Source organism: Onychostruthus taczanowskii, unplaced genomic scaffold (genome assembly GCF_017590055.1).
Source record: "Onychostruthus taczanowskii isolate IOZ18803 unplaced genomic scaffold, ASM1759005v1 scaffold7, whole genome shotgun sequence".
In the NCBI taxonomy this organism is placed as follows: domain Eukaryota; kingdom Metazoa; phylum Chordata; class Aves; order Passeriformes; family Passeridae; genus Onychostruthus; species Onychostruthus taczanowskii.
In genome coordinates this window covers 6205213-6232492 of record NW_024504786.1, presented here as the reverse complement: position 1 = coordinate 6232492, position 27280 = coordinate 6205213, and the positions used below count along the sequence as shown (strand labels likewise).

General features: G+C 41.1%; 1 protein-coding gene across 1 annotated transcript in view; it reads right to left on the bottom strand.

Moving 5' to 3' along the window:
- The window catches only part of AGBL4 (AGBL carboxypeptidase 4), an 880299-nt gene that overhangs the window by 119857 nt on the left and 733162 nt on the right, over positions 1-27280 (bottom strand). Inside the window, exon 9 of the mRNA XM_041421668.1 lies at positions 25061-25172. Coding sequence (XP_041277602.1) covers positions 25061-25172 — 112 coding nt within the window. The remainder of the gene's footprint in view (positions 1-25060; positions 25173-27280) is intronic.

Genomic DNA, 27280 nt, shown 5'->3' with positions numbered 1-27280 from the left:
CTACCCAAAAATCCAGCTTATGTGACTCACAATTATCTGCATTTCTCCACAGTGATTGTGGTGATGTGGACTGCAGATGGGGTTGAATTTCAGAAAGCAACACGTACCCCCAACTCAGACTGACTTTGTCTTCCAGAAAATACACAAAGCTGAATGCATTTGGTCTTACAGGAAATCACCAGCAAATTTTCCAACAGCAAAGAGAGCTGCTCAGCCAGGGGGAGGATTCCTGGCTCCAATGCTCCACATACATCCAAGATATGCCTTTGACTGATTCACACAGACAGAAAAATGGCCAGTTCTTTATGGTGCATGGTATTTCCTTCCTCTGCATGACCAAAACAATGCCAGGATTCAAGACAAATGCCAAATTATGAGGTTGGGATTGGTGAGACACACACACACTCACACACACATGACAGGGAGTGGCAGTGGGGGCTGAAACAGCCTGGCACACCCACCTTGCCTTGCTAATGCCACAATGTCCCTGTGCAAACAGATGTTCCACTCCTGTGCAACCCCCTTCCCTTTATCAAGGTTTTATACCCTTCACTAAAAATCATTCTCAACATTTTCCTTCCTCTGACCTCGCTGTACAAGAGAACAGCAGCACCAATGGTAATAAAATGTGTCCTTTATTTTCACAAGTCTGCCTTCCATTTAAACTATGGAAATGGGAAGCAGCAGCTGCTGATGGCTGTATAAACATAACTGTCCACAGAGCACAACTGGCACTTTGCTGAACTCATCTCTGCAAAATAATAGATGTGGCTGGTCTGATGTGATAATACTTGATTGATTTACCCACATGGTATTTAAAATGTGGCTGATGTGACCCTTTTGCTCCAGTCTACACATGAACCATAGATTTAAACTCCACACATTAAGTGGATTTGTTGGAAAGCTGGAATTCACAAATCAAAGAGGCTGTTAAGGTTCAATAATATGGTTACATGATGAATGTAAAGCCAGAGCCCATTGCATGCTAACTGTGTTGGATAAAAAGGCATCTCAACAATATCTTAGTGTTATCTCCATTCTTTCCTGTATCATGACCCTTACCAAAGTTTTCCAAAGCTGTGAAACCCAGATTTACAGACTTCCCAATACAAAGAGCACAACTAAATTAAATTTCTTCTGAAGATGCATCCACATGTTTGAGTGTTTATTCAGATTTCACCTGGACTTCAACCCTGGCCAGGCTTGAGCCATCATTAACAACTGTGACTCCAATCCAACATCACCCAGTGACTGTGCTTGACAGCCACCAGTGCTTACCAAGTCTGTAGTTCTTTATGTCTTGCAGTAGTGCATCATTTAATTTGTCCATATAGCTCAAATGCTTGCTTTGATATATAACTGAAAGGATCAAAGGAATCACTCACAACTGTTTTTCAGTAAGGCACCTACCAACACGTTTCCAAGAGCTACAGGCAATTTAGGGGGAAAATGTGGTGGGAATTATGGGTAAACAGCAGCAAATATTACAGTAAAATAGAGGAAAACAAATGTTGCAACCACAGCAGCAACAACAAGAAAAAATCAGGTTTGTTTTAGTTCTTTTTAAACCTGACTGGATTAATACTTGTTTCCACAAAACAAAACAAAAACCTAACATTTCTAAGTAAAAAAACCCTACTGGTTGGAAGTTCTTATTCATTTCTTCTGTGTGAGTTTCAAAATAAAACACTATCAAGGGAGAAGCTGACTATTTGCTTGTTTTTACCCTTGACAATCATAAAACCACATGTTCAGACAAACCTTTTAACTAAAGAAAACCTTTCTCTCCTCCCTGTGTTTCCCATATGTATGCTCCCTGTTATTCACCCTTTTTCATCAATAACTTCCAGCACTTGGAACTTATGTGCAGTATTTAATAAGAGCTGGTGTGAATGTCGAAAGTATCTTGGTAAGATGTTATGTGTCAAAAAGCAATCATGTTACAGCGTGATGGATTAATATGGAGAAACTGCTTGAAGACAAGGTATTCATCTTTTTTTTTTTTCTTTTTTTTTCTTTGTTTAAATGACAACACTAATACATTTGTTTCAGTTCTGAAATTAATTTCCTAATAGTAAGAAAGGTCAAAATGAACGAGAGACATATGAGCCTTTTTGTCATCTTTGACAAATTATCCAAAACAATCCTGTCAAATCAAAAGGGATAACATTTTGAGTAATAAATGCTAGTACTGATTAACTGGTCAAAGTTAATTCTTTCCAGGAACTGCTACATGCAAATGGCAGGAATTCATTAATTTGCTTTGTTGTTGTTGTTGTTGTTTTTAAATATTTCTTCTATCATGTTTTCAACATAGTTTTCTTTTCTTTCACAGGCCAACCCAGTGTTTTCTGGGAATGATGCCTGTTGAATGGTACAAACTGAAAGTGGCAACTTCTGCAGTGCTCACATGGGTGTTTTTGAAATAATTTGAAAGATAAGTGAGATATTAATCAACAGAAAAGGGAAGAGGCTGTTTTGCAATTCTTCCAGGTTTCCAGATGCTTTGGAGTGGGATTATGTTGGGGGCTTCTCCTGAGAGACAAACTCTCCTGAGTATGCAAAGAGTTAACACAGTTACAGAAAATGGAAATTTAAATCTAGAAAAAAGAAAATTCTTCATCAGGGCTGCTTCCAAACTGGTAAGGCTGTTGGGTTCTCTAGGGCTGTGTTGCTTTGCTGAGTATGTTCAGAGTCTTTGAATTATTAGAAACTCCTTAGGATAAGACTGGGGCAGAGAAACCACAGCTCTCTCAGGGGATTCAAGGATCTGTCCAAGGGCAAAAGCCAATAAAGTCCAGCAGATATTATGGGCTCTTCACCTTTGCCACCTAAGGGACTTCTTTTTGAAAAGAAAAATGGTCCTTTCATCCTATTTCACAAGCACCAAGCTATGTAGGAAAGATGTAAGTTGCACTCAGTAGTCCCCAAAACTGTGGAACAAATTGTTATGAGCACCTGGTTATAAAACCAGCACACACATAATTTAAATAGAATTTTAGGAATCTGTATTTCCCAGGTGAAATCCAGCTTGGCTCTCCAGGGACCAGATGTGATTCATAAGATGTGACTTCCTGGCAGAGTGTCTGCATCACAAAACAATGACAAACTTGTCTTACTTCTCCAACAATACCAGCTGGGCTAAGGAAAATTATTGCCTCTCCTAAAAACCTTGGGGGTTTTCTATTCTGAAACTGTGGCAGCCACAGTAACATCATACCTCATCCCACAAGAAGACCTTAACATCTCCCAAAGGCCTTGCTGTGCAATCCAGAAAATCTTTTCTATGTTTTTGTGAGGTGATTTCACCTGCAGAACCTGCAGGTGCTGCACACAGGCGCTGCTGTGCAATAGTGAGCAGGGCACCCTGAATGGCCTGGGAAAGGGCTGCTCTTCATTTCACCCACACAGTCACAATCACTTTCCTGGATAAGCAACATTTCCAGCTTCATGCTGCCTTTCTGTCCTCTCTTGGTGACTTCAGCTGCTGCTGTGCATCAGTTCCAGAGAATCCAGAGCAGTTTCCAAGCCAAGCTGAATTATAAACCTGTAGCCCACAGTGGGTACCACTGGAGGCTGGGCCCACCAGTGCCCATGAAGTGCCTGAGCTGCTCCAGTAACTTCTCCTCCACCACTGCACAGCCCCTCATTTAGGGTCTTCTACTAGAAATACCCTCTTAGTGATCCCCACAGAACTGAATGGTGGCCATGGTCCTGACAGCAAATACCCAAATAATTTATCTGTGCCAGTTTTCAGGCTTTTAGAAAAATTAATCCTTTTTTCCCTTTTAATTGGAAGACTATTCCAGAAGTCTAAAAAAACCCCCATACTAAGGGAAGTTTTCCCCTTAACTTATTTCTCTAAACTTATACTGCTAAACCTTTGGTCAACACTAAATAAATCCTTTTCTCTTTGGGGCTTATGCAAGTCAAAAAAGATCTGGAAGAGAGCACAGAGTTAGGTGACAGGGAGGGGGAGAAATATGCTGAATTCTGATAATTGCTCTTCTCAGAATAAAGTGTTTCCAATTTATTACAGTTGGAAGGATTTATGCAGCATAGAGAAAGCTATATCAGTCCATACATATTAACACAAGATTGGACTCTCTATTATATCAACACTTTTCCAAAACAGGCAGCAGCATGACTAATCTCAAAGCTCCAAAAAAGTGTTTCTTCTTGGTTTGGCCTCTCAAATCTTCCAAATAATTTTAAAAATATGTTCCCTTCTCTTCACCTCCTCCTGCAACTAAAAAAAAAAAACCCCACAGAAACCACAAACCCAAAACAACAACAATAAAAAACCAAACCACATACACACACACACAAAATCCCTGAGAAGAATTTAAAGAGCTCATTCAAAAATAAAACACAAAGATAAAACCTCCAGTGGTAGATTCTTTCTAACTGGTGAATTTATTCTAAACTCAGTGCAGAGAACTGAGTAAAATAAAGGTCAGCCCCTGTGCTGGGAATTCCCCTGACCTTTCAGGCTACATCCATCATTGGTATTACACAGAATTTGCCATTTATCACACCAAACAGAGAGCAAATCTTTAACTCCTTTTCTCTTCCCAGCAGTACAGACCCAACAATTATTCAGATTTTAAAACAAAATCGATGTTTATCCAGCTCCTTCTTACAGCTCTGCCTCTTTGGGCTCCTCACTTTTCCAACCTCTGGATGTACAGCAGGAAACTGATGGAGCAGGGAGCACATGAGATCCCATGTGTCTTGGGGAGATGGGTGCAAAGGGGTGGATTAAAAATGCATTGGGAAAGGCCTTTTAGAAAGGCTCTGCTGTCCTACTGACACCTATTGAAGGCTATTTGTCACAATCCACTCTTGAATTCAGGATCGTATCTGGGGAATCCTGGCATCACTGAGGAAGAAGATTCCTTGAACGTTTCAGGCCTTTAGATAGCATCAGGGAATTGTTCTGCTACACTTTCTGCAGAAGTTTGGCACCTGCATAGACCAGATTTGAATAGTTTTGAAGGATCCCCCCAACTGTGAAACCATTCTGGATGGATGCAGTGAAGGGAGCAGCCCAGCCCGTAAGGTCACAGCCCTCCTCATCACCACAGATTAATTCCTCTCTGACATGGAAATCTCTCATTTTATTCTCAGACTTTCTGATAGCAAAGTATAGTCAGTCCAGAAGTGGAGACAAAAAGAAGAAAGAGAATACGGTGAGCAGCTATTTCCATGTGGGAATCCACCTTCCTCAAAGCCAGTGATCAGAGAAGCACTGCCCCTTCTCCAGGACTCTCCAGGACTCATTCCAGAGAAGAAAATAAACAAGTCAAGGTGTTGGCGTCTGACACAACCACACTGGGAGCCACAGAAAGGGAGTCTGGAACAACCTCATCTCCATCTAATGGATCTCCTGTGTTTACAACTGCACTCCTGCCCAAAAAAATACAGGGATCCCCTGAGAGACCTTCTCCCTGGGATGCCCCAGCTCAGCTCTCCAGGCTGACACAGCACGGCAGGATTCAGAACAAGCTCCTTCCACCTCAGCACAGGGATCTCTTCCTTCCCTAAAAGCTATCAGTGTCGCTATAGAGCGCGACACAGTATAATAAGAGACAACTCCAACAGAAGGGCGAAAAAGGGGCATTTTATTAAACCAACATAACTTTTATAGTCTTTCCAGATATTGACACCCATCTGACACATATATAGTGCCCATTGGTCATAAAAGAGAAACAAAGTTCTCAGTCAACACCCAGGGAGCCACGTCACTCTTGAGCCAGCCAGAGTCCATATCTCTCAACTCTCTCTTCTTCTTCTGGTCCCCATGGTAACGACCTTGGAATTCCTTTAGGAGAGATACAGGGCTTCTCCTTATCTTCAGGAGGCCTGCTGGCTCACAGGGACAACACAGAATGTCTTTCCCACATATCAGCACATGCCTGAGCCACCCAGTGCCCTGGTGCCATTCCGTGTCTGCTGCTTGCATTCAATATTCACATTATCAGCACTAAGGACCAATTTGGGAGCTCCCAAGCTTCCCCCTCACAGAGAATGCAGGAAGAGAGGGCAGTTGCCAGTATATTTATAAAAGGGTGCATGGGACAACTATATTTGTGGAAGGTTAAACAGCCTAATGCATGATATGAGCATCTGTGTCATGAATCAGTGATTAAAGTAAAGTCTCTTTCATCAAAATTCAGCAATCTCAACCATGGTAAATAATAGGCTAATTAGGCATCTGCTCATCCCATGTCCAAAGGGACAGGCCAGTTCCTGGCACAAAGCAAAACATTTGTTGCACCAGTGAAAAGACATTTTCAAGCCTGTGGACCACCTACAGCAGGAGAGATCAGCTCCTTCCTTTGCCAAAGGATGCTCTTCACAAGGAGGAAAACAAGATCCTCTTGCTGCTGTCAGGGCTTACAAACTGCCCTTGGGTGCCCTTGGGTGACCCAGCACCTGGTCCAGAGTGAGATGGACAGGAAACTTTGGACTAATTTTTAAAGCACTGATTGATTAGAAAGGAAAAAGTGGGGAACTGGAATGTTCTATCTGCCCAAATGTATATATACATATATACTTCTGTCCCCTTGTTAACTGTATGTAAACTTCAAACCTTATAGCTGGGTATATATATATATATATATATATATATATATATATATATATATATACCCAGCTATAAGGTTTGAAGTTTACATACAGTTAACAAGGGGACAGAATCTGACCAAATTACAAAATAGGCAGGTTTGGCCACAAAAATAATTAATTTTCCTTGCATGGAATCCGCCATCCACGTCATGCCCAATACTTCTAGCAAAGCAGCATGCTTCATTTAGTTCAGGACTGCTCCTCTCCACTCCCATCAAGTTAGGCTCACCTTCCTGTTCCCTTTGGCTCTGTAGGAGCAGCTTAACACAGAAAGTGATGCCTCATGTGCTGTGGTGGGGAAAGCAGTGTGCTCCACAGCTGGCTGTGGCCCTGGCACTACTGCAGTGGCCAAACCCATTTAAATGACAGCCAGATTTAAGAGCAGATCTCCTAAGGCTGATTGAAATAACCCCAGAACTGCAAGGATTACATGCCAGTAGGGAGGCTGCAGATCCATCTTTATTCAGAATAAATGCCATTTCTTTCCAAGCACCCTTATCTATCCCTCACACAAACCTCTAAGATCCCTTCAAGCAGTGAAGTGCTGCTGAATACCTGGAGGCCACTTGGCACCAGGCAGCCCCTCAAGCAAAAATTTGTCACTAATTTTTCTTTCTGACACACCTTTAAAAACAGACAAGTGGAAATTTTTTTCTTAAGATTCCTTCTCGTTTGGCTGGACATTCTAGAGGAAGACTGGTCACCCCCTCCTATAATAATATAATAAGAATAATCAGCAGCTCCCCTGAGTGTAATGAGCTATTTCTTAGAAGGTTTTAGCAGACCACCTTAATGCCTCAGCAAGGCTCTGTATGCTCTAAAACCAGCCATGTGCCTGCTGTGGCATTCCCTGGGCTCCTGCATTGCTCCCCTGGGACAGACCAGATTTCCCATGGCAGCTTGCAGCAGACTTCAGAAAGGAAAGTTTTGCTAAATGCAATATGGTCGTGAATAACACAGGGAGTTTAATAACCTGTGTGTTATTTATTTTGCTCCTAAATTCAATCCATGCACTTTATTACATTCAAGGGTGTCAACTCACAAAATATGACAAGGCTGCTCAGTTATTGCCCAATGTACAGTAAAGCTGTTTTCACTCATATTCCATGAGGTTATTCAAAATGACTTTAAAATGCTTACTGCTACAAGAAGTTCAGGGGAAAGCTAACATCCTCCCTGTGCCCTTCTGTCTCCATTTGTCTGCCTGAATATTTGTCCTTTTGTACCTTCAGCAAAATTTCAGCAAGGTTTTTCATACATATCCTGTCCGAGAGCTGTTTCTGAAAGCCATTACCAGATGCATTTTTAAAGGTATTGAGAACAGGGAGAAAAGTAGATCATCTTAAAAATATCTTCCTTTTGCAAATACAGTTTCTGATGTCAAACTGTTACAGCCAAATTGGCTCTTTCCACATTCTTAGTTTTTAAACATAAGTCACTTTGCCTTCTGAATTTTTGTATCTCACCCTCCTCCTCTCCTTTAATTTTAATGCAAAAGGACTGAGTAGCACTGTGAGAAAAGCTTAGGCTACACAATCAGTTCAGATGAGCAGAGGAAAGTTAAAATAAATGCAATTTACTGGTACTAAAATAATAAAGCTCAGACACATCTTATCAGCATTCACTTGCTTGCTTACCAGAACTAGTTATTTTGTTTATTAAAGTGACAGCATTTCATACCCTGAAATAGCTTCACCTGTGCATTACTGCAACTCTACTAAGCTGAAGAAATCTATGGTGAGGTGAAATCTGCACTTAGGAGGAGATAATCCAATATGCTCTGTCTGCAGTCTCTTCTGTCATTTGCAGTCCAAAGCACAAAAATCCTAAAATACCCCATCAAGTCCCAGTGTGCTGCAGGAGGACATTGACTTAGTTATTAACAAAATTAGCTGGGGTACAGAGCCAGTGAGCCCAAGTGCAGATTTATTCTCTCTACAGGTTCCTGAACGAGGGTGGCAGCTGGCAGTGCCCTCCATCCAACCCTGCATCACACAAGGAAGGAAAATTCCTATCAGCCCTTCCAGTCAGTCTCCAGGTTCCTGCAGGATGGCTCCCCACAGCTGAGTGAGGGGCTGTGCTCCAATTAGCACAGACCCTCCTGATGCTGGCCAGCCTGCAAAGCCAGATGGCAGCTTCTCCCTGGCATTTTGGGCCTGGGTACCCAGTGCAGACCACAGCTTTTGTAATAGCCTGGTAAATGGCTCCCAAGCTTTATTTCAAATGCTCCAGCCTCTCCCTGAACTGCAGCACAACCAGATCCAGTCATACTTCTGAACCCCACGGGGAAGAGATGCAGATAAATTCCTTTGCAAAACGCATAATCAACAGGAAAACAATGCATAAAACATACTATAAGTGCAATATATGTATAGACACATACACTTTCCCCACTGTTCTCAGTGCACAGATATTAATGGTTCAGGTGATAAATCAATCTGCATGGCTAAAAGCAGTCACAGTGATCATTTACAGTTTCCACTGACTTCAGTCAAAGATACAGGCACTCTCAAAACAAGACTGAAAACTAAAATAATGCTGCACTTGGATGGATTTCAGTGTTTCAGGTCTAGCAAACTGCATTTGAAGTTTTATTTCACTAATAACATAAAATCACAACGTCTGATACCCATTTTCATTGCCCTTTCCTCTTACAACACTGCTAAAATCAACAAATTCATTTGCAAACACTCTGTCCAGAACCCCGCCTTATACAGCAGTGGTATATCTAGTTTGACTGACACACAATAACTGCTAAATGCTTGGTTTTGCAGAGAACAGTCCACTACTAAGACAACTGTAAATAGGCTGGGTCGGAGGGGCTGGTTGCACCACTTCCCCACTCCAAACCACCCTTTCCAAGGGTCTCTAGAGGACCACTGAGCATTTACTCCTTCCCTTCCTCTAATCTTGTTAGAAGGTAACCACACCACTTGGAGAATGGAATTAACAGACTACAACCAGGATGAGAAGGGATCAACCAGCAACCAGCATTTTCCAGCTCTCAAGGAGAAGGAAAAAAGATGAAAACAGTTTTCACTTTAAATCAGCTAATCTATCCTCCACCTTGGACTCTGGGGGAAAAAAACCAACCTACTGATCTCGTAGTTAATCCTGTTCTCTCACCACCAACCCTTCCCAGCTATGGTGTCAGGCTTTTAAAACAGACTAAAACAGGTCAAAGTATTCTGTCATGGTGAGACATGTTCATCATTGCAGAGCTGGAATCTTATTTCTTATTTCCAGGGAGAGCTGGGGGTTTGTGCTAGGAAAATCAAGTACATAGACTTAAATTGTTTTCTAAACAAAGAGCCAGACCCCCCCAGCAGTATTAGGAGATTCAGCAGTTCCCACTCCTGCAGCTCTGCTTGGAGTTGCCGCAAGTAAAAACTCAGGATCAAAACCTTTTCTCCTGGCTTTTGCTTTCTAGTGAAAATCCCTTGTTGAACTGAACGAGCAAGGAGATGATGAAGTAATTTGCCCAGAGCTGTCAGGCTGGACAACATCCTACCTTCTTCACCCTTCTTACTCCTGGCTCAGGGCAGCTTTAGCCACTTTGATAATTTTTTAAAAGAAAGGAATGCTCAGTTGTTTCAAAACAGAATTCATAGGTGGTTTTGCGCACCATTGTCATTGTGACTTATGTTTCCAAACAAGTGAAAATTAGGCTAACCTTTAAATGTTCCTGCATTGCCTGGCAGTCAAAACAAAAATGACAAAAAATATACTCTAATTTTAGCAGCATCCAAGTGTGACATATGCCAGATTCTGACACATGCCATTTTCCTGAGTCACCAACATGTGGCATCCTGCTGCTCCAGCTTTCACACTCGGTGGCTGAGGGATGATGGAATGTGTCTGCTGGTGGCAGTAATAGTCTGGTACCCTTAGCAACATTGGGCGAACTGTGAACCTTTGCTTACATCAGGCCAGATCAATACAGCCATTATCAAGGGACATAAACAGAATAAAAAGCTGTCTCTATTGCACGAGTTAACTGCAGCAAGAGGAGAACATCCAGTTCCTGAAGGGCAGACTCACCAACCAAGCACAGGCAATAACGTTTCCATAGACTACAAGTCATTGGGGAGGATTAAATCTACTCCTGCTGAGATTTAATTCTACAGTGAATATCCTTTTTGGGGGAAGTCATAAACCACCACAAATTCCCTAGCAGAAGACCAATACTGAGATGAAGGCAGTTTATTTTCAAAAAATACAAAACAATAGAATAGCTGGACTCAGAACAGAAATAGATTTTTCTTGATTCACATCTAAGTAAACAGCCTTCAAATAGTGCTCTGCTGATGGGGTCTTTTCCAGAGGTGACTACATTTCAGTAGGGCATAAACTGATTCCTAACTTGCATTTAAACTTCAGAGGTTTGTCTTCAAGATATAATGAGACAGGACAGGATCCTATTTCAGAGGGTGCTATTGAAAATCAAAACCTAAATGCAAGATATTCTTGCTTTCAGAGAACTTTCAGAGGCCAGCCCATAAATAAAAAGATTTAAAGCAACAACCTATTTAATAAAATCACATGATAATCCTAGTAGCATTACATATTATGCAGTGTTGTTAATTGGGCAAAAGCATCAGAACTACCAAAAACTCCCATTAAATTCTATACATAACACATCTAAAGGGTTGTTATCGACCTTGACTATGAGCTGGCAGTGTCCTTGTGGCCAAGGAGGGCCAGTGGGGTGAGCCTCATTACAAAGAAGAAATTCTGCACACTGAGCAGGACAGAGCACTGGGACAGGCTAACCAGGGAGGTTATGGATCTCCCTGTCTGGAGACATTCCAAACCCACCTGGATGTGTTCCTGTGTAAGCTGCTCCAGGTGACCCTGCCTTGGAGGGGGCTGGATGATCTCTGGAGGTTCTTCCCAAACCAAGGTGTCCTGTGATTTTATAAACCAGACACAAACACCAGGATGAAGGAGGGAGGAAACTTGGCACACACATTATTTTGCTGAGCTCCCTTTTCAGCAGTATCAAACACATTGCTGATTTTTCCTCCCTGCTCATACGTTCCGTGGTGTGTGTTAACTTAAATTTTGCTGTTTATGCTCAAGCAACTATCTGAATCTCACAGATACACACTTATGTGAATCAAGGATGATCAGTCTTTGTAATATGATCTTGAGAAATAATGAAATAATTTTCAGCATTGTCTTTAAAGGAGTCACCCTGGAACACAAACAAGCCCCACAGAAATGAAGGAGAAAGCTCACACGTTGGAGTATCCCTGGCTTTCAGCATGCTCAGGCAGATTTATCACATAAAGTATGGTCACTGCAGCTCAGGCCAGCAAAAAGACCCAGCTCAGTAATCCAGCTCTACACTGCAGTTTCCTATATGTCACTTCCCAGAAGGTAGATGTATACCGAAGAGAAAAAGAATTTTTTTTTTTTAAAGAAAATAATTTGTTTAAAGAAAACCACCTTACCAGCACAGGAATGGAATTTTGAAGATATTTGGAGAAAGATTTGATATTCCAGATGCTCTTGTGAGATAAATCCTCTAAGCTCTTTTAGATCAGTCATTTTCTCTAACAGCTAAACCACCAGAAGTTGGGGAAGCTCAGACTTTGATGCCCATTTAGGAAAACCATGATGGATGATATTTAGTACTTTGTAAGTCAGACTAGATTATCACGGTGATTCCTGTCTGCTTTTAAAAACCTATTGATCCACTGGTGTCAGCACTGCAGAAGACAGCAAGCAGAAGCTTTCAAAATACTTTTAAGATGGGGACTATTGCTAACTTTGATGTGGTAAAATTCCAACATCATGATGTATCTCCTGACAAGAAGAAAATTAAACTTCTGTTAATTAATACATTAATTTTAATTGGATTTTTCACAAGGCATATAGTAATCAGATTCTGAAGAGATGACTGAATGCATCCACGTAGGAAACATTGATCTGTCGTGTAACACTAACTTGAAAGATTTAAGCTACTAATTCAGTTTTCTTGTCTGAGGAGCCTTTCCAGCAGGTTTGCATATAGTGGTCCTCTGAGTTTGGGAGAGTTTCTAAGCATAAACTAGTGAAGGAAGTCAGTAAAAAAAAAGCTTTAACAAGAGTAGGAATTAAGTCTTGTTGCAGTGCAGCTTGAGCAATGCTAGGCATAGGTCATATACATCATGGAAACCAGCCATGAAATATAAGAACTTGCAGCCATCCAGAGACTGATTAATGATTCAAATAAGCAATTTCTTTTCATAATTGCACTTCGGGAACATTAGAGACATAGACCCCATTCAACAGCTTAAACTGGGCTCTAGATCAAGAAAACATATGCAAAACTGCAGGGTAGCTGCCTGCAAAAGCCAGCTAGTAATGCTACCAGCATTAAGCCATTTTTTGATGCCTATGAAACTAAAAGAGTAGTTTTTCAGGTTTAAGGAAAATAACAAATCTGGAAGCAGCTCTGCTTCGTTGCAATCCTCATAGGATGAGTTTGCAAAAGGAAAAGATTCTGGCAACTTGAAATCATAAAGGATACCTATTATACTTTGCAGGAGAGAAACAGCATCATTCCTTCAGTTCTAGTCACTCACTCTGTAACTAAAACCTATGTGCCTAAATATCCCCACTGGATCCATTAGATACCTTCCTTTCAGCTGTTAGGCAGTTGCTCTGTTTTTCTCACAGGATTCCTGTTCTCAGGCATGGGCTCAGGTTGACACAATAAACCAGGCACAAACTGAAAATAAGCAGTGCAGAATCCTGTCTACAGGATTATCTGGGATTACTATTTTGGAATGGCATATGCCAAGAAATCAGTGGGCCTATCCTATTCCTCTGCATATTGTCACAAAGACAATATAATATCTTCCCCTGAGGATAATGATCTTTTATCCAGGGAAATCATATAGTATGTAAATGTTTCCCATCAAAACAGTTTCACTTTTTTTTCTCTCTCTCTTTTTTTAAATTTTTTAAAATTTTTTTTTATTTTTGTATGACACTGCAAAGTAGCTCCACTATAATTCAGATGTCCCCAAGCACCAGAATTACAGGAATGCAGAGGTACACAGGACAGAACAGAGCCCTCTTTTAGGCAGAACAAACACTATTGATTGTTCACAAACCTGATAGTGCCAATCCAGCCACCCCTTCTACTTTAATCAGAGGCTGTGTCACAGAGCAGTAGCAGGAGCTGTGCTTTCTTTGCCAAGCACATGCTCATGAAAGAACAGCCACACAGATCCCTGGACGTGGGCAGCACAGGATGTTTAAGGAAACAATGCAACTAAAAGCATAAATGAGCACGAAAAGCTCAGATCATCCAAGACAACTTCGATTCTTCACTTCTTTAAAATAATTTGGTTAGAAATTTACCAGTGCTTTTCAGAAATTCAAAACAGGCAACAGGTTGATTGCCTTTATCTTCATGCTCGTCAAACAACCGAAAAAAGGCTAGCAAATGTATCAATTCCACTCTCAAAAATGAAAACTCCCATTAAACCACTGCTATCCATGTTATCTGACTTGTCCCCCATAAAGAGCAGCTCTAATTTGGGAACTCCCTTTAGGCTCCTCACTGTGAACACCAAAGCAAATAACTCATTTAGCTTTTCTGGAAAGACCTTATTTTCCTTGAGCACTTCTTTTACATCTTGATCATCTATCAACCTTATAGACCTTCAGGCAGGCTTCTTGCCTCTGATGTGTTTGGAAAAGTTTTTATTATTAGTTTTTATGCCTTTAGCAAGTTATTCTTCAAAATTGTTTTTGTCTACTATTATTATGGGTTTGCATTTAACTTGCCAGAGTGTACCATGGGGTTTTTTTTCTTAGTTCATTTGGGTAAGACTTCAAAGGGTGTCCTTTAATGCTAATGACCTTCTTCATTCTAATAATCTCCTTTGCTAACTTCTCATGTAACCTTTTATAAAGTTGAGGAGTTTTTCAAATGGGTGTAACCACACTCTCTAAAGGTAAAGCTGCAAAAATGCATCCTAAAATGGTGATTTTATATAGCTGCCACGTCACCCCAAAGTGTTATTTTGTTCTGTTTTGCCCTTTTAGCTACTGCTTTGAGATTTGTTTTCCATTTTATGTTGGCTCCCTTTCAGAACTATGTGCCATTCTAAGGTCCTTTTGGTTTTCATATTCCACCAGGGAAGATGAATTTGAGCATGTTTATATTTATTATAACAGAATGTTTTGATGGCAGGAACATCTTCAATCAAGACTTAATCCTCACTAAGGATAAATTAAATAAAATAAAAAATCCTCTTCTCTTTCAGGCTCTTTGATTTCTTGCTTCCAGAAGATGTCATTTTTAATATCTATAAACGTGGTTTCTACATCAACTTTAATAATGGCCCCTAATCAGGCTCTGTCATTACATTCTTTGAGTCCTCATTGCTTCTGTGGCAATTCTGAGCATGACAGTAAAGATGCTTAGTGCTACCATCCCTTTTTGGCATGAAATTTTAATGCACAGAGATCGTGGGATTTTTCAGTACTTGTTGATACAATTCCACTCCCTGCCTTTTTTTTTTTTTTTCTTTTTTCTTTTCTTTTCTCTTTTTTGCTTCTGATCTTTCTTTGAACTGTAATGTCACTCCTCTGCTGGCTTGGTTTCCTCTGTTATTAGTGTATAATTTTACACTGCTATTCCAGTGCTGCCTGATTGAGATGCTATTATGTCAATATTCTCATTTAAAATCAGCATTTCACTTTACCCATCTTCATTACATACACTGGGCTAATTGTCCACTGGCTCTATTACTGCTATCTCACACCAGTAGAATAGCATGAACAGACATAGTTAGGTCAAACACTTGGCCAGCTGTCTCTAAATCATTTTTGAATACTAAGAGCTCTTTTGTATGAAATAAAAAAGCCCTGGCAGTGACTTTGCCCCTGTGTCTTAAAAGGCAAATGCAATCCCAGGAAAATTGAACAAAGGGCATGGTCCCAACACCTTCTGAAGTGGGGAAAATAAAATGGATCAGCTCATTCCAGGCATTTCCACTTGCATCCTGTGAGAAGCCCTGACTCTAAGAAGCTCTGGCAAGAGGCAGCTGGAATTGAGTGCTGTATTGTGCAGGAGCTCATTCTCCTCAGTGCTCCGCAGTTCAAATGCAAGCACTGAAGCAGACTTGTCAGTGACCTTGACTCTGACCCACTTTATAGAAGCACTTGGGGAAGGAGCAGACGCCAAGGGGGAGTTTTTCATAAGTGGCTAAAAAAAAATATCTCAAACTCCCGTGTCTCACTGAAAAACTGAGAAGGGGAGGAGAAACATGAAAACAGAATTACTGAGGAGGAGCTTAATGATATCTCCCAGACTCGAGGAAACTCTCAATGCAGCACTGAACATGTCAGCCACTCCCTGATTAATGTTACTTAAAATTAAAAAATCCAAAAGCCTCTCTCGCCAATGCAGATGATAAGAGGAATTCAATAACATCACATCCATTAGAATTACAGAATGTATAAGCAGGAAGAGGATGCAACCGAAGAAGAAAAGAATCCATGCTGAACCCCTCTTGTACACTCAGTCCAAGAAAAAAATACGTGTATTATATAAAGAGAATGTTTTCCTCCATTGACAAGGGGTAAATTCTTTGAAGAGATGGCTCTGATTCATCAGCAGGGTGCTGGCAGATGCCCCCAGAAAAATAGAGAACATGGTTGTACATCTTCAAAAAACTATTTTAGGAGACACTATTTCCTCAGAGGGATATTTGAGTTGTGTTCAGCCCCCTAGGCACATCCCAGGAAAATACAACCATGTTTTGATGGTAGAGAGGATACTAAAGCTTTGATGGATAATATTTTGATCCAAGGTAAAAGAGAGGAGTTTGACTAAAGGCCCTAAAGAGCCATGGAAAGAGACTGAGATGCTGAGCTAAAACTAAGAAAGCAACACCATAAGTTCCATGTAATAGCAATAAAACACCTGGAAGAAAAGATAAGGTGTACAGTAGATCACTGCAAAGTGGAGGTTATAACTAACATGTCTGCCCCAAACAAACAGCAGCACAGAGATTCCTCCGAGCGGCAAACTCCTGAAAAAAAAAACCCCAAAAATTCTTCAGAGTGGCAAACTCCTGAAAAAAACAAAACTCCAAACTGGTTGAGGTGTTTAGAGAACCAGGTGGTATTACACACAGACACCCCATGTCACAGAATGCAAGAATTAACACTGCCTGTGAGAATATCAGTGCTGAGTGACACTTATCTAGAAATATGATAGTGAACCACACACTAATCTGTCTGCAGTGCTTCATGCAGGTGTCTGAGTATCATGGAAAACAACAGCTTAGAAGTGTCAGGTACAAATGAGAACGGGCCATTACTGTGTTGAAAAAAAAGGAAAATTTTAGTTACTGGGATTAAAACATTTCATTATTCTTTGTGTTATTGGTTTTACCTGAAATTGTTCCTGTTCTAGATAAAAACATTACCAAAAGGGATAGATTAAAAAAAAATAACCCAGTCAACCAAAGAAACCACAACCTGTGTCAGAGATTACCACTATGAAATGATTAGTAAAATCACTGAGTACAAACAGAGAGAAATTTGGTAGCTGTAGACACATTTCAGACTTGTTTCCTGGAGAATCTGGAGTATTTGAGAAACATACAGTGGAGCATCATCCAGAGCTAGACAGTGAACATGCAAGTGTGATCAAAACAAAACAAAATCAGCCAAAAAGCCTGTCTAGTTTGGATGAAATGTGATTTTAATTTCAAAATACAAATTTTACTCAGGAAAAAATAAGACTATTAGCACTGCTTGGCCTGAATAGCACTTCCTTTCTTGACTATCACTTTAAAAAGGAGTTCACAGTTGCAGGTGGAACTTCATCTAACAGTGTTAATGATTCCTAAAAGTTACCTAAGACATTATATATTCACTTTTATATATACATTTATATTTATGAAGATTTACATGTTGAAAACAAATCAAAGGGAAGGGACAAAAATCATAGATTAATTGGAGATGAGAAGGAAATCTGTAGAGTTTATTGAGTGTGTTCAACTGCCTCAAAAGGGAATTAACTCTATCTAAACCTTTTTCCAATAAATACCTGTCATAAACCCCGCCAGTGGCAAAGATTCAGCACCTCCTGCAAATAATCTGTTCTAGTGTAAAACCAGATCTGCTATTTGCAAGTTTCTTTGAATACTGTGTGTATTTAAAGGACTTTGGGAAGAAAGTTGCTAAGATCAGAAGCTGCATCACCAGGTATAAACATAGAACATATTGCTAGATCAAGAGAGAATGTTTACTCCAGGAAGTAGAATTGTTAAAATTGCATGAAAGGAACCAAATAATTCTTCTGAACTCTCACAGATAAGATTGCTTATTAGAAAATGCCCTAGCTAACAAACTGATTGTGCACACCACCTTTGTTTCTGTCAGTGGATACCAAATTTATCCTTATTAACAATGAGCAGAGTTTAATGGGAATACTTTTAAACAGCCTACATGAAGTAGAATGTTAGCTGGAGCATTAGTAACTCTGATTACGCTGGTCCAACAGGAAGGTGTGAAATAGTCAAAATCCACAAGCTGTGGAATCAGACAGTGATGGGTAGATCAGACTGCTAAATTACAGCACTGAGAGAAAGGTTGTCCTCGCTACTGTTCAACAAAGAACCAAAATAAGAATACTATTTTAAAAATACTGAAACAGACTTCATTCAACAGACACTTGCAAGAGAGAAGTGGTACAGGGCACTCCTGCAACATCAACAAAGTGGCACAAACACGAGCATTGCCATAGCAAGTGGCCACGGGGCTATCAGCTGAACACACACTGCACGAGCAGAGGGATCCCTCCTCTAGTTTCAGGAGGAGAGAAATAAGAGGCAGCATGTTGGCCATTCTGCCTAAGAAGAACTCAGAGTAACATATACTATATTGTCCCAAGGATTGCTGGCAAAAGATGATGCCTGGCCATGGCTGTTTTGGTATGGGAGTGAGAACCATCAGGTACAAATGACAGCCCAGGATGTCTGAGGGACTCTCTGAGTATCACTTCCTAGTGGGTTGTTAAAATTCAGGATTGAGTTAAAAATGATTATTCACTACTACTGAGTTGTTTAGCAGGGGAAAGAAGTGTAAGAGCTCTGCTAACAGCAAAATGGAGCCAGGTAGTGTGTGATGCTACAGAGCTCATTACCCAGTGTTAATCTGCTGTGACTCCCCACACCAGATGATGCAGACCTCAGCTGATCTGTTTGGCTCCAAGTGAGTCTGAGCAACACCAAACCCCAATCCACAGCCTTTCCAAACATTTATTAACATTCAAACTGGCTTCAGCTAGAATGAGAATGAGCTTATAATTTTCCAGTAAAATATTTTCCAGTTTGCAGCTCCAATTTATAACAGGAGCAGGGGAGATGATGAGGGAAAAGAAAAATTTTTGAAGAGAAAAAAATTGCTTGCAGTCATTCAAATGTTAGATTAGAAAATGCTACTTGAGGGCTTATAGCATAAGAAGCCTAAATGTACAGTTTTGATATGAAAACCTTGCAAAATCTGTTGTTGTACTTTACTTGTCAAATATCCAGTATCACACTGATGGTAATACTAACAACATCATTTCAGGAGATGAGTGGAAGCAGAGCCTCTAAGATTGACACACTTTACAGGACTGACAAAAATAAAATCTATGTCACTTTCCAGCAAAACACACACATCTTGGAGACCAGCTGCATTTTTCTAAATGTGGAGTTGTCTGGTGAAGAATGTGGCACTGCCCAAGGCAGAGAGGATGCGAGGTCACTAAAGCAATGCTGCCATTGGGGATAATTGCAACCTGCATGGTATCAGTTCCAGGATTCCTAGTCTATATTTTGTGACTTAGTTTTCCATAAAAACAGAATGCCTCTCTCAAAACATGGCAGGGATAAGAGAAAAACCAAAAATCCTGATTTGTTTCACTGCAAAAGTTGAGGATAATGGGGAATGTGGGGGGTTGGATGTGCTGCATGTGGAGCAGTCCCACAACACCACAGCTCCTGCACAGTCACAACTCCTCTCATTGACAGCACACTCCAAATTGTGCCACTGGAGGCCTAGAAAAGATGTAGGCTGAGCAACAGCATTGGCAGTGGGTGACTTAAACAGTGTCTGAAACAGAGCAGCAGAAAGATGGGCAGTGATGGCGGGACTTCATCAACACCCATCAAATTTACACCCATCAAGCATCAAATTTAATCTTCGAAAGAGCTGCGAAGTGGTCTGGATGGTAAGAACACCTGCAGAACCTTCTGACAGCAATGAGAACACAGAACCAGAATGGCAGAAACAGGAAATGGAAAGGAGTCTGTGAGCACAGCAGGGGGAAAGAGATTGTACTCCTTGGCAGTGGGGAAACCTAGAGAAACCACCTGGCTGGGCTGGACAGGACAGGCAGCTCTGACAAGTCACAGAGGAGGGAGACAACGTGGTTCCCTTCGTCTGGGAGCTCACCTGCTTCACACAGCACTCAACTTCCACCCTCACTTCTTTTCTGTTATCAGGGCTTATCAGCCACAAGCTGGAACTCAGAGATCACGCCTTTCTCCCCAAAACAAGCTCTCTCTGCTGCCTTCCTGCAGCAGTGAGGTGCAGGATATTCTGAGGATATTCAGCCCTAGGAGGACACCCATCAGTCTCTAAAGAAGGGCCTGGGGAGAGATAACACAGACACAGAGGACTGTACATTCAATAACTTTGGAAGAAAGCAAATATATTCTCTTTCTGAAGAGGAACACAGTTATCTGCTGAAGAATCCAGTTACATTGACTTAGCAGGCTAATTCCCCTGTACTGCTTGCCCACTCAAACCTATCTGGATCAACATCCAGGCCTCCTCAGAGACAGGAAGATTGGAAAATAATGATTTTGTTAAAATCTGAACCTGCACACAGTATCTTAAAAAAATCCTCAAACACATAAAAGGTGTCATTCACCCTTAAATAGCAACCCTCCCTATGCCTACAGTATTGTGTTTACTCATCCTGTCTTATTACTAATGCTGTTGTCAGCAGATACCCCCAAAGCCCACAGGCTCCTTCCCTCCCTCTTTCCTGTCCACAGCAATAGCAGATTGCCATCCTCTTCCAGCTAATTCATCAGCCCTTGTGGCAGATGTCTGTGTGGTGGATCTAAAGGTTCCAGCCCAGCAGATGACTCAGAGTTTAGCATGCTGGGGCTTTCATTTTGCATTGAAAACTTTCATCCAGAATAGTATTAAAAGTATGCAAGGGCTGCAACATCAAGCACTCCAAAATCAGGAATGTATACAGAAAAGTCAGTTTTGCAGAAATAATTTAAATTTTAGTATATATGTGCATGACAAAGGATATGCTAATTGAGGAGCACATCCCTTAAGTGGTAAGTGGTGGTTTTTTTTTTTTTTTATTTGGAAGGGTCTCTGGCTCACTCAGGGCACAAGGTGAACAGCATCTAGCAAAGGAATCATCTACTTGTAGGACTCCAGCTTCATTTCAAGAGGAGGTGGAAAACAGGCAGAACAGAAGAAGCACAGAAGAAAGAAGACAAAGTCCAGTGTTGCAGTGAGAGTGCCTGGGAGCCCTGAATCCCATGTCTGCATTTTCACTTGGGAGGAGCAAATTACTTGAAACAGATTCATCCTAAATGGTCAGTCACAGCCTATTCCTTGTCTCCCAGATCCTAGGAGAACCAAATGGCAGAAATAGTCTATCCCAATCTTCCTTGCAGAAGCAAGGGGTAAATACAAGACAGTGAAGGTATCAGTCTTTGCTGAATGACATTAAACAAATCTGATTCCAGGCATCTATCACAAATGAGCAGGTGTGATCATAACTGTTTCCTATCCACACAAGGATGAAACATTTGTCTCTCACAGGGGTCCCCTGCCAGAAATAATCCACGCTTCTGCAATGCTCCCAGGGTATAGCAATGAGCAGAACAAAAGAGCCTACAAGGAGATTACCAGTTCTGTCTTCAGAGCAGGATCTGCACAGGGCACAGTTAACACAGGACAAGGCTGCACAATGAACACTGAAAGTAAAACACTGAGTGGCTGCTTATTAAGTAAGAGTTTTCTTTTGGAGAACCCAGTGAGGCAGAATTCTAGAAGGGAGAATAACATGAACCCCTAGGAGAAAAGGCCTTATCATAATGCTCATATCAAGGGGGCAGATCTGACACTGAGCACAAGACCTGAGTGCACTCACTAAATCTGTTTTTAAAGGGTGCTGGAATGGCTGACATGAACATGCTTTAACAAACTGCAAACGAGAGCCAGCTGAGTTGGTTTAAACAGTACAATCATGTTCTGAGATAATTCTGCTACCTGCTCCAGCACAGACAGGGAAACCATCAACAGGTATCAGCTGATGGAGTGGTGGGAGGACATTACTCACTCATGTATGGGCAGGCAAAGGTGCTTGGGAACAGAAATATCCCCAGCCAGCAGCACAAGATCTAGAGGAGACTATCACTTCAGTCTCATCTGCAAGACTGATACCACTAGAAACAGCTGAGAATATCCCCTCACTCCATGTAGGTCAACATAATGACACTGATCATCAGAGTTACTGTGTCAAAATCAGTGGCAAGGAGATCAAAAGCTTCCTATTGTTCTCTCATTTCTCGACCCATCCATTCCTTCCTAAGGGCAATATGGTCCTTACAGAATCTGAAACACTTTAAAAATAAAATAAAATAAAATAAAATAAAATAAAATAAAATAAAATAAAATAAAATAAAATAAAATAAGCACACTTCGTAAAACCCAGAAGAACAGTGAACCTCAAGTACTTTGGATTATTTTTATACAGTAACTACAGCAAACACTCAGCTTTGGAACACTCAGTGCTGGAATCACTGTAGCTGTGCCTCATACCCACATCACTTATTTCTGTGTCACTCATCCTCCCTACTCCAGAATGAACTTTTTTTCAAAGGAAAGAGCTTATCTCCCATACTGCAGAGCAGGAGAAAAATCCTCCTATGCAGCAATATTTAAAACATGGTTTTATGGTCTTATGGCAGCTAATTTTCCTTAAGTGATTTAAGAGAATGAATACATCTAAAAGTCCTGCACTGAGCTGTTCTGCAATGGCAACATGAAGCCAAACTTCCCCTTGCTTTAAACAACCCAGTCTTCTGTGGGCAGCCCTTGTCTGCAATGGGAGGGATGAAGGTTATTTTTTTTCTTACATAATTTCTCAGGGAATTGGGGTTTGCATTTCATTTCATTTTCCCCAGTGTGGGAAGACTTTGGATGAGGAGAGGGTGGCAGGACAGACGTGTTCAAATGCAAAATGCCTGGTGTGACACAGTTTGACACCAGCTCTCCTGCAGCAGGTCACCTGTGCATGCAGACAGCCATCTATCATGTATTACCTGAAAGTAACACTCTACCCCTGAAAAGCACCTAAAATTTTTTAGCTGCCTGAAGGGATTCAAAGCAGGTTTTATTCTGGAACTCTGCCATAACTTAATAAAAGCAGTCACTGCTAAAGAAGGATGGTGCATGGACAGTGCCATGGCAGCTGCCTTGTCTCCCCTTTTGTCCCAGCACTTTGGATATGGTCTTTTCATACCAATATTACTGGGATCAGAGGGACTAAGAATCTGGTATTTCCTGAAAATAACAGTAATCCCATATACTGCATTGCATTGCTGAGCATCCCTGAAACTGCCAGACAGGCTGGTGTTGACAAGGCCAGACAGGAAGGTTTTTTTGGTGGGTAGCTAATTCACTGAGAAATGGAATTCGGAACAGCAACCTGAACTTTGCTGGTACTTTAATAAAAAAAAAAATCTAAAAAAGTACTTTTAAAAAAATTAAATAAAATTGAAAATTAAATGTTTAAACAGCTCCCTTTTCTTTCTCTCAGAAAGAAATTAACTGGTTCATCTCAGGTTGATCACTGGGGAAAGTGGGAGACAGAAAGAAGGAGGAAAACAAAATTCCATTTCAGATCAGCTCTCACCAAACACTTCTTTTGATTTTTCATTTTAGCCACCAAAGCAAATTAATTCATTCTTCACACACAGGACAGCTGGAAGGTACCAGAATTTTCAAAGATTCCTTAGAATGGGATGAAGCTGAAAATAACTTCCCCCTACCTCCAAGAATAGCTTTACTTTACTGACAGTGACTTTTAATAGTGGCAGGATTTGTTGCCTTACTGGCTACAAGCACTTCCCCACACCCAGCTTCCTTGTAATGTTTAAAGACCTCTTCATTCTTGGAAAAAAACCCTCTTCTTAAAGAAAGCTGCATGCTCCACTCCATCGTCTAGAAGGAAAATTGTCTTGCTTTTGGGGGTAGAAAAACAGAGGAAAGACTAGGCTGGCTCCAAAGCTTCTTTCTTTGCTTTTCCATCATTATCATCATCACTTTAACAGAGTTTAGGAGCCTTGGTCAGAGACAATGCACAGTGCAAGGTGCTGCAGAAACTGAGTAGAAAGACAAATTCACTGCCAAACAATGAGTGGTCTAAGAAAATATTTTTCATGCAATTGGATTCCAGTCCATACGTAACGATCGTATCTATTAACCTATCTTCCCTGTACCTAAAAACTCCTCTGTACAGGTATTACTGGAAGATAAAAAGTCTAATTAAGATGTATTGGGAAAACCAGGAGTTAAATTAAAGGAGGTCTTATTCTATACATTATGTAGCCAGGGGTAAGAATCCTCTTTCTTTATTAGCAAGGCAGGCAAGGTCCTTTTTCACAAAAACAAAAAGGAAAGAAAGAAAAAACAAAAGGAAAAATTAGCAAAACTTCAGGGACTTAAAGATTCAAATTCCCTCTCCGTTGTGAGAAGCAAAAAGAAAAGACAAACACCAGGAATCTTGTAATAAAAAAAATAATAATCTATAAAATCTCCTCTTATTTTTTGGTAGTGATTTTTTCCTACCCATCTCCATTTTTTTTTCCAGCAGTTTTTCTTAGGTGCCACGTTCAATAATCCTTCTGCGCTTTGATGTCAAACATTCAATAGCTGTCTGCCTCCCTCCCACTCCTCTTCTCCATATTCTCCTCAATCCATCTCCTCTGATTAGCTAAGATTTCACCTTCAAGAACACCTCTGCTTCTCTGAGTGAGCATGAGTGTGTGCGTGTGGGTTTATATAATATTTGCAAATATTCTTCCCCTCCTACCCTGCACACCACCCAGCCACCACTGCCAGAGCCCCAGATTAAGTATTGTTGCCATTCCCTAATTCAGTTTGGGGGGCCTGCTGTTTTGAATCCAGCTCAGAGCATGAGAGCAGCTCAGCTGAATTTAGGCCCTGCTTTCAGAATTATTTCATCGTTAATCTGAGCTGAACTTCATTCCACGCTCCTTCTCTACTTCTGATGCTTCCTGTGGCAAAAGCACAAGTGTTCCCTGATCTCCTGCCATGGGGGGGTCCCTCAGCAGCAGAGGGGCTCAGCAGCTCTGTTCCCACTCACCGGGTTGTTGTACATGTCGATGATGAGCTCCTTCACTCCGTGCAGGGTGGGATGAGCCCACGGAGAGGGATTTGCCCAGTGCCGGTTCAGATCAAACCCCATCAGGGAGCACCTGCACATACAGAGAACAGACACAAAGGACTTAGCAGGGCTGCGGCTTCTCCTTGAGTCAGCTGCAGAATTAGGGCTAGATTCTGTGGCTGAAGTAGTTAAACATGGTTCTCATGGGGGAAATAAAACAAATGCTCCCCTGAGGAAAGCCTGCAGCAATGGCACGGTTCAGAAATAACGTGGCCAGCAGAATATCAACTGGAACAGCTCTGGCCATTCAGCCTTCTTCCCCTCCACAGCCTGTGCTCACTGTATCCTTTGCCTTTTCCCAGGCCCTGGAACAGCCTTGCCTGACCTTGGAGGTTCCCTTCTCTTTGGAGCTCTGGCTGAGGGTCTGCAGCTGTGAGGGTGATTCACACACGGTGCCACCAAAGTGGACCTTCAGCTTGTCCCCAGGCAGGCTCTGACTCAGCAGGGCTCTTCAGAGCATTGTAATCAATGGCCATTAGGTTTGTGCTTAAGGGATTTAAAGCATGAATGTCATTGTTCCACTAACCCAGGGCCTCTGTCTCTTCCCCTCCTGCAATTGCCTACACAAAAGTTAGCCAACCAAATCAACAAGTTAAAATGCTTATTGGCCATCAAATCCTGTAGGTGTTGGAGCATGGATGCCACCTTGGCTTCTCCTTCCTGCCCTGACTCAGATCCCTCCCAGGACACTCTCCTGACTTGGATTCTGCTGCTCACAGCCTCACAGAGTAGCATCCAAATTCTTTGTGAGGCCTCACTGAAACTCAGGAGGCTGTTGACAGAGTAAGAACAAAAATTGAAAATTTGAAATTTGAAAAAGAAATTAGAAAGCTGGAAGTGGCACAAGTAGGAGAAGGGGGAAATCAGGAACATTGTCTGCTGCAGAGATCACCTAGAATACCTTTGGCTACTGATACATGCAGGAAGAGAACTGTGTCTTCTCAAGCTAAGCTTGGGATGAGTTGGGTAAATTCTTGCTCAGGAATTCTGTAGAAGACCCTACAAATAATAGAAGCCCAGGCAGAGATGCAACTTCTTCCATAGTTAAAACAAACAAACAAAAAAATCAACCTCACTGCTAAGCCTTAAAGCTTCTTGAGAAAAGAAGAGCTTTCATTGATCCCATGTCTATTACAAGAATGTCTGTTCAGCTTTAATCTTTTAAACACACCTATGCAAACAAGACCAGCAGTGCTATCCTCTGACAAAAAAAAAAAAAAAAAAGAAGTCTAAGAATCTGAAGACCGAAAACATAGGTTTAATTGGCAGAGAGAAAGGAAAATAAAACTAACAGAGGTAAAGTATTTAAAAAGTGAGGGGATGAAACCAGAGGATGAAATTAATTTCCAAACCTGATAAATAAATATTTTCCTATGAACCAAAGGATACAAAGCTAATGTGACATTCTTTTGTAAAAATTCCTATGGCTATCCAAGCAAGCTGGAGCTGCTTTGCTCCTTGGGCTGACACAATGCACCCATCAGCTCCCTGGGAGCTCAAACACCAACACAGCTCTGCAGCTCCATCCCTGCTGCCGTGGGCGGCTTGCTGGGGTGCAGAAGCCACCTCCTCACCGTGCTAGCCACTTCTCTGCTTGTACAGAAACCAGATGGATTTTTTTTTTCCTGGACATTTTAAACAACTATAATTCCACAGACAACTGAGAAAGTTGCTGCCATCCCACTCTACAGCATATTGTGTCAGATTTCTCTCTCCCTTCTTTTTGTCTGCATGTAAACTCTCTGCACTCGGCTCTACTAAATCCTATCTTCTTTTGAACTCATAGACATTAATAAAAACCAGAAGTACTTCCAGAGATGTAGGTGGAATTACACCGGGATAAAACTGGCAGAAGAGCAGAATGAGAGGAATGGGTTTTTCATTTAATAAAAACAGAAACTGCCTCGAGTTTTACTGTATTTTGGCACAGTTCCCAAGAAAACAGCATTCTTACTGTAAAAAAACTTTCTTAAGAGCTCAGAATCTGAACCTATATTTATATAGTTAATGTGTCACATTTACATTTTCTTTTAATAATATTTGACACTAGAGAAAATGAGCATACTGTCACTATTAAATTTGGGAGTTGGGACTTTTTAGATAACTTTATCAAAGTCATCCCCATAGAGAAAAGAGGCA